The 8,574-nt window shown below is 34.8% G+C and overlaps 1 protein-coding gene across 3 annotated transcripts in view; it reads right to left on the bottom strand.

Moving 5' to 3' along the window:
• Positions 1-8,574, bottom strand: part of IFIH1 (interferon induced with helicase C domain 1) — a 28,369-nt gene continuing 19,795 nt past the window's right edge. The window contains exons 8-17 of one of the 3 annotated variants that reach the window (XM_085325870.1): positions 7,948-8,064; positions 7,271-7,394; positions 6,958-7,185; positions 5,760-6,016; positions 4,127-4,276; positions 3,254-3,415; positions 2,565-2,755; positions 2,215-2,277; positions 1,059-1,152; positions 1-942 (exon numbers count right to left, since the gene is read on the bottom strand). In XM_085325870.1, coding sequence (XP_085181996.1) covers positions 760-942; positions 1,059-1,152; positions 2,215-2,277; positions 2,565-2,755; positions 3,254-3,415; positions 4,127-4,276; positions 5,760-6,016; positions 6,958-7,185; positions 7,271-7,394; positions 7,948-8,064 — 1,569 coding nt within the window. In that variant the 3' untranslated portion in view covers positions 1-759. The remainder of the gene's footprint in view (positions 943-1,058; positions 1,153-2,214; positions 2,278-2,564; positions 2,756-3,253; positions 3,416-4,126; positions 4,277-5,759; positions 6,017-6,957; positions 7,186-7,270; positions 7,395-7,947; positions 8,065-8,574) is intronic. The other 2 variants (XM_085325871.1, XM_085325872.1) reach the window with 2 other exon arrangements.

Here is an 8,574-nt window from a genome sequence, read left to right as displayed (position 1 = left end):
AAAATCATAGTTGGCAAAGGTCATTCATTATAGCCATTTATTGGAGAAATACATGTATATCCATTGTTTAACAGTCCTATGAAACTAACATACATAAGTTAAACATGGCATTGTGCTTCTTAGATATTAAAATAACCAATTTCAAGTTGACTTAAAGRAGTGATTTTTGAAACATCTTTTAATGAAAACTTCATTTTGATCTGTAAAAACAGCTAATCTTTAGCTAACAGCTAAAGATAAGATGGGAGAGAAATCAGCCATGGAAATAGTCAACAATGATTCAGAAACAAATCAACAGTGATTCACAAATAACGCTCAGCTGATCTATTCTCTTTACTCAGCTCCTCTTTTAAGACAACTGATCTTCAAAGAGGTTGCAGCAGAAAAATGGAAAATCACCACCATGAACAAGTCCAAAGATGTCTCTTACATTCTGTGCTGAGTCACTGTTTGCCTAATATATTTCTGCCAGTATTGTCACTCCATTCAGTGCTGTATTGAGTAGAGAGGGGAGTTTGTTCCATGGATACACACCATTGCAGTCTACGTGGTCTTATTCTTTGTCTTGGAGCATCACTGCAAATGAGTGCAGACAGTGTCCACTTGCCTTAGTTTTTCTCCTCCCTTAGGTCTTTTTTTCCCCTCCTCCTCAAGCTCAGACTTTCAGTTTTTAATGTGCAGTCCTCACTATATGGGACAGGAGCTTCTAATCAGCAGTCAGAAAAACAGAAGGAAAGCAAAAGCCCTTTTTCAGAGTCCTTAATCTTCATCACTTGAAGGACAATGCCCTGCATAATCAAAACCAGGGAACCTGACTAGCAGTTCTCCCCATTTCTTAAAAATTTGCTTTGTTGTTTTCTTGTCTTCAAACACAACCACAAAATTTTTAATCTTTAGACAAGGCAGGTCAAGACCTCGGTGAACCATCATATTTCCCCAAGCCTACAGATGTAAAGAAATTACATTTTAGATAAAACAGACAGTATCATTAAACAAATAAAGAACTAAAGAAACAAACAACAATAAAAAATAAAAACAAGGAAAAGATTCTTCCTTACTTGTCCACAGTCTTTACATGTAATTTCTCTATTTGTCTGGTAATCAGCATGTTTATCTTGCAATGTCTTATTTTCTCTGGTATGGTAAAGGCTTCTAAAAACAAACAGAAAGCACAAATCAATACATTGGTCTTTCTGTGCTACAGATGGCCTTTAAGACAGTGACTACAACTGCTGAAGTCAGACACACAGCAATGACTATTGTGCACATTCAGGAGTTGGAGAAAGTGCAGGGTGGTATTTCATGCTCCTAAGTAAGAGGATGAGATAAAGTTGCACTCYACATCTTCTCTGTTAGCATTTTAGGCTATATAAAGCCTGTATATCTTATGTCCTCCCCCACCACATAGGGAATAAATCTAGCTTTTTTTTCAGGTGCCACAGAACAAAGAAATGATACCTGCAAACTAGAAGTTCTCTTTCTACTCCATGTAGTCGAACCTCATCCTTAACAGAATCATCTGATTCTGACTATCCAGAGCTGCAGAGTACATGCACATTCTTGTACCATTTAGTTTAGGGAGTACTTGATGCTGAGACTTGCTAGGGTCTGAACCATACTGAATGGTTATAAGGATTATCATATAGTTTGGATGGACTGATTACATTAAGCAAACACGAAAATTTCACAGTTAAAACGGTCTATTTATGGTTGCAGCTCATTTTCCTTTTCCATAATGTATGAGTACTAATTTCTCATTAACTCTTCAGAAAGTTTTTAAAATTGTGTCAGTGATGTGTCTCAATGAAAGAACTCTGGAGGATAGTAACTTGGCAGGGCAGAGTCCACTATATAACTAGCAAAGCATGTCTTATCTGTAATGTACAATCCATTACAAATTTATTACACTGAGCAAATGCAAAAGTTGAACTAAAATATTTTCTTAGTCTGTTAATTTGCATTATGAAAGGTAAAAGTCACCTCCTTGCACTCTGAAACTGCGAAGTTAAACATTGCTCAACATAGGTGAATGTTTACTAAACTATGTGGCATGGCCTCTCTTGCAATAGAGGCAAGAAAGAGCAAGAGCACACTGGGAGGTGGGTCACTGGAATTAACATTCTGTAAGCACACAATTGTCAGTGCTTGGTGCATGCCAGTATATTGCTCATGAGTCATTGGTCACGGCTCAAACTTTTATCCTGGTTCAGTTACAGGTTTATGTAAATGGATCTCTTTGCACTGGGTAACTGGTGTTCAGCTTTGGTTGCTGTTGCACTGTGGAAAAAATATCAAGTGACCTGGTTAGTATTACCACAGGAACTTTATCTTTTCCCAAAGTTTCAGTCTCTAGTGAACTGGAAATTAAGGGTTAAAAACACCATTCCTTCAAACTCATTAATTGTGAACTCCATAGATCTTAGGACTTGACAACACTGGAGTAATTTCTCCCCCCTCCACCCACACACACACACAGTGCCTTGAGTGTTACAGGCCCCATACAGCCTCATTGAAAAGAAAATTATTTCTGCCTGAAAGAGATACAGTAGTTCATAAACACTTACTGGAAATCTTTTTTCACACTGACATGATGCATGTTTTCAATAACTTGTATATCTTCTCCTGAACATACCAACTTGCAGCAATTTTTGCATAAGAATTTTATTAGTGAAGGTCTTTTCGTATATGTCTTACATTGATCTCTCCTTGTCTTCATTTTTTTTTCCATTATACTTTGCAACTGGAAGGTCTGAATCTAGAAACAGATCAATAAAAGCACCGTAACATTCCAGTGGAATGATAGCAGCAGATCAATAGAGATTTGTTTTCATAAACCCTAGAGCCTAAAAAGTAGAACTTATCCTGAAAAATTAAAAGAATATTTTCAAATTAAAATAAATTCTAATAATAAATTAGTAATTATTTTAATAAGGTATGTCTTCTAAAGGAAGAAAGAGGTATTAATGAAAAGTAATTATTTTTCTCTTTCAGTTTTTACCGAATTCATCGACAACACCACTTCTGGTCAATTCCCCCCAATTGTATGTTTTCACCCCTATCAATAGCAAAACAGACATTTCTAAAGGTTCAGAAAACACAAATTATACAATTAATATTGGCAGAAGAATCCAAGGCCAGATGTAGTAGCTAATATTTTAAATTTTCTTCCTCAAGCAGGTTTTCAAGTAGAAAGTATTCTTTACAATATAAACAAGCTCTTTTTAAAAGAAAGATGCAGAATTGCAGTAAACACCTTGTTTAAGTACTCTTTCCGTGGCATCTTCTGGACACGCTGAATCGCCTTATACATCATTTTCTCACGGAAGCTATTAACATCCTCACGTTCAACTGCTCCTGAGTTGCTTGAAGCCACAAGTGCATAGGTGCTCTCATCAGCTCGAGCTCGACCACGGGCCTACAATTTACAAGGAATACAACATAAAAGCATTATGTTCCCTGAAATACCACATAATATGTTTTCAAGGTTGAAAAGACTTGTGATTAGCACAAAATTTTTAAAGCAGAAAATTTATTCTGCCAACAAAAAATAAGCATGCACTTAACCATCTCAAATGTGCTCACAAATTAGATGAGAACATGGATGAACTGTTATTCTGATATGTCATTATCTCTTTTTATCTGTCTTTATTAATTTAGATACCTGATTTATTACAGAGACTGGAGAGTGTTCCTGATACATCAAGGAAAAAAATGTATGTCTGGTGGTCATAAAGCAATGAACATAATACCAGCTGATCATAAGCTGGAAATACTACTGCAATAGAAAATACAGTGGTGTGAGAGGGAAATGAGATAGAAGTCCATCTTTTTCCCATTGAGAAGGGATAGAAAATCAGTTTCAACCACTCCTCCGATCACATTCTCATACCTTTTCTGGACAAAGCATAATACAGCTTATTAGTTGTTATGAGCCTGAACGAACATTTACTTCTGTGAGTAATATTATGTTGCATGCTGACTGAGGATGACCCCTAGAAATGAACCTTGTTAACAAGAACATTTTCTTATCATGTACGCAAGTGCTCCAAGATTAGCTCCAAAGTCTAGGTATATGATTCACCATTTACATAGTCCAAAATAAGTTAGATGAGCAGTAAACTCATACCTGCAACATAGCAATTTCATTGGTGACAAGGCCATAGCGAATAACAATGTTACACTCCTTGATGTCCAAGCCTTCCTCAGCTACAGTAGTAGCAATGAGTAAGTTTACACTTCCATCTCGGAATTTACCAATGACTTCCCTCTGCTCATTCTGTAAATTAAAGCAAATCAGGATAGTAACTTTCAGTATTAGTTTCTGACACTAGTTTCTTACAATTAATATGCTTAAGGAATTATAGCTCAAGTTTTCAGAGCAGAGTACCAAATGTTAGTGGCTTAAATAGCTGTATTTAAGCATCTTTCAAGATTACAAACAACAAGGGATCCCTACTTGAAAAAATAAATGTTCAGCATCATTTTGAGGGATGAGAGGGCAAAAGCCTTTCTTTTTAAGGTAACTGAGCTTAAGCAGTGAAGATCTGAAACTTTTCAGTTGATAACCTCATTTCATTGTCATGAGGAGGTTTGGTAATAAGTTTTTTGTTCTATCGTTAGCAAGTTCTTTAAGTAGTTATTCAGAGGTTTTAAATTTCTATCACTTCTGTAACTTCAGCTTTAAGTACAGATTTTAGCACTTCCAACTCAGGATCCACAGCACTTAATTACCCATAACAACTTCATTTTGTTGCCAAGACTGCTGTGTGGAGTACCAAAAAAACCATAGTGATGACACTTTAAAATATCCAGATAATTCAGGAGCACAGGCTCTGGATACTTTTAACAGCTTGAGCACAGGAACATGACATCTTTTGAACTGTGGACAGAAAGTTCCTGTTTGTTACATTCAGTTTTGAAATCTGGAGGTTATTGCTTTGTACAATGTGATACACAAATGAAAGAATAAATTTTAATACAAAACAAGCATCTTTGAGAAAACAATGCCTTTTTAAAAAAACTGAGAGCAGATGAAGTAAATGGACTCTGTTTAGCATTAACCTACATTTTTATTTAAATGCTGAAATGGTAACTTCATGGGGAGTTAAAAGTAGAATAGAAGTGATACTGGAGTACTGAATTTTGAAAGCTGTTTGATTTGAAGCTACCAGACAATAGGGAGATGCTGTGTGAGAAGTCAGCACAATGGTATGAGACATTGAGATTGCTGAATGAATAACAAATTTCATTGTGAATTCTGGCAAATTCTCATTTGAGGATTATATGTCAGTGTAAAGCATGGACATAAGTTGGTATAAATTGATTAAGCAGCAATATCAGAAAATGACAGACATTAACACTTCAATTCATTTTATCTTTCAATTCAGCAACTAAAATATAATTAGAATTACTACTGTCTCAATAAATATGAACTCTTAGCACATTTTTTGCTATCATTTTGTTTTCCTCCTATGTCTCACTATCTCACTACAACTTGTAACCCTTTTGACTATATACTCCTCTTGGAGATGACTGCTTGTTAGTCTCATAGAATCTAAGCAACAAAAAAGTTTGTTTCTTGTGGAAATAGAATTATTAAGATGCTGTTATTTTTAATAAATTTAGCTTATCATGATAAGTTGGTGGAAAGTAGGAGACCAGAACACCGGGTTCTGAATTTCTTTTTTCTTCCTAGCATTAAAACAAGCTCTTTCCTCAAAATGTGTATAAAATTAACACTGTAGTGCATAGTTCTATACCTGAGTCATAGCTTTAGTTTCACTGTTGTTTCCAGCACCAATAAGATAATGGGCCTTAATTCCCACTTCTTCAAATTTTTTGTTATCTTTAATCCACTGAAACAGAGCAAAAGCACTTTGCCGCGTCTTTGTGAAAATAATTCCTCTTGGTTCATCAGTCTTCGTGAACTCCTCCATTAAGGTGTCGCGCAACTTTGTTAGTGTCTCATTTTCATATTCAGGTTTTCCAGACAACTCTTTCAGCTGTTTCTTTTTTGCTTTAAAAATAACAAATGTAGTTTTTTTTTTTTTTTTAAAAAAAAGCAACCCTGTAAAATAAAAGCTCTAGAAAAATCAAAAAAGAGCAGCAGCTTTCTGCCCCATATAGCTAATTCACACTCAGTAGGAAGAGCTATGGTATATCAGTTTATTTTTCAAGTTAGTTTATATTCTTCGAAAGCACACTAATCAAAATAAATCACCACAATATTTTACCATATGCTTTTGCTATACTCCATGGTCAGTATAGGGAAAATACTCTCTTTCTAGATACCAAGGGAAGGAGGCACCATCCATGAGCCATATGGCATGGGACTAATCCTGCCCTGTGGGCAGTAAGGGGAAAAAAAGAGGGAAAGATGATTAGTGTGTAAAAGACTGAATGAATCACAGTTACAAAGGGAATGCTTTGAGAAAAGGGCAGCTAACTTTGGCCTCTGCTATTTAATCTTCTTTTTACTTCTCTTACAAACTGCTCTTTATTTGGAGCTTACTCAGGGACACACTCCCTTTTCTTTGTAACATACTAACAAACTTTGATAGAAGTAGTCAGTTGAATAACCATTATTCCACATTACTTTTGTCTTCCAGTTGCTCAGCTTACTGTCCCTCAAGAGTGACTACTGCATGGAAAGGACTATCTATCAAAGTGTCTCTCAGAAACACTTCAACAGAGAAAAGCAGGGAAAATTAGTACTTATCAGCCAAAAGGAAGTGCTCTTGGGAAAAAGTTGAAGATATTCTATTATACACTGGGACACGATTACACTGATTTAGTTTGATGTAGTCCTTACCATATGAACTGGGACATCCAAACATTGTCATAATAAATAACAACAGTCTCTACAAACTAATAAACTACTGTGTACTAAAATAATTTGCATGAGCCCATTAGTTATGTATTTCAAATATTTAATATCACCATGTATTTCATGCTTACCATAAAACAAACCTATTAGAAATTCATCTGTTTCATCCTGTTTTGATACTGCTGGTTCATCCTCATCATCACTCACTATTGTTTTTTTACTTTTTTCCTCCTTATAAAAGTTACATAGGTGATTGTATGCATCAACCATTCGAATAGTGTCATTTATTTGCAAAGCATCGTTGTATTTCTTCAAGTGTTCTGCGCAGACACGTTCCTTGCGTTTTTCTTCTTTTGCCGCTAAAAGCAGACAAAAAACACATAAAACTATGCCTGTTTTCAACCTCAAGAGTTGAAAGTCAGGAAATTTTCCCTGTCCATTTACCTTTCTTCTCCTCTCTAATCACCCACTGTTCATATGGCTGAGTTCCAAACTCAGATTTTGGATGGAGCTGGCAATACTTTTGAATTTCTGTCATGATCTCGATAATTTTCTCTCTAAATGGATCCTACAAATAAATTGATTGCAAAAACAAGTAAACATCTTTCTTCTGGTAATAAAAAAAACACTGGACTGAACTCTTGGCTAATATCACAGTGAGTAACTTTTTAACCTAAAACCTTAATTTCAAAAGAAATTAAGTTTGCTAAGTGTACTGGTCCTCTGATCACTTAGAGTCACAAAATAAGTAATTCAGAACATTATGAAAATTACACTGTGAATATAACATGTTTAGTGAATATAGTGGCACCTCAATACAAGCATTTCAACTATGACTCAGAAGGTCCTTTGACTAGTTACCTCAAAAATTAGACAAACATTTAAAAATTTTTACTTTATTTAAAAAAGTAAAACGGTTAAAAAGTAGGATTAAAAAAAAAGTTTACATTACTGATACTTGTCCATTGAAAGGAATGCAACAGATGCATACACCCATATATCCAAATTAGGAGTATCACAATAAATGTATAGAAAAAGACCATTAGGTAAGATTTCATATTGTACAAAATACCTTTAAAGGGTAATATAATTGTAACACAGATTAGTTTGATAAAGCATACCCTTCTTTTGTCATCTGCAATCACAGTCTTCTTATATGGTTCCTTCACCTGATTCCTCAGTTGGGAGGCATGCTCTTCAACAGTCATGATTCTACATGCATCAAGGTTTGCACAGATCTGGAGCAAAATAGAGTATTAATTCTTTTAATGTTAAGATTTTAGAGTTATTCCATGTGAAACCTGAATTAAAGCAATATATCTTTTTATTCAAATATTGGCATTTATATAGTTTAGTTCACTTTCTTTTTATAAAATGCTATGTAGACTATCAATTTGAGGAAGGCCAAGTCTTTGACAAACATTTGAGAAAAGCTAACCAAGCTACTACCTAAGATAGAAGTAATCCAAACACATAGGAAAAAATATGCAAATTAAGCTGCAAAATGGCTATTTTGTAAAGTAAAATATACCATCAATACTTTGGAGAAGATCTGAGCACAACTTAAATAAAAATAGCAAAGTAAAATAAAAGAAATGTAATGTTAGGGAGTAATTAAAGAATTAAAAGCTAGACTTGAAAGCAGAAAATAATTTGAAATTACCTTTCTTAGAACAGAAAGTGATGAAGAAACTTACTGTCCTAACTGGACTTTACTGGACTTCGCTGCTTTTCAGCTTTTGCAAAAA

Source organism: Rhea americana, unplaced genomic scaffold (genome assembly GCF_003343005.1).
Source record: "Rhea americana isolate MKP2758 unplaced genomic scaffold, rheAme1 scaffold_124, whole genome shotgun sequence".
Lineage (NCBI taxonomy): Eukaryota > Metazoa > Chordata > Aves > Rheiformes > Rheidae > Rhea > Rhea americana.
The sequence above is the reverse complement of the archived record's forward strand: the minus strand, read 5'-3'. Positions and strand labels throughout refer to the sequence as shown.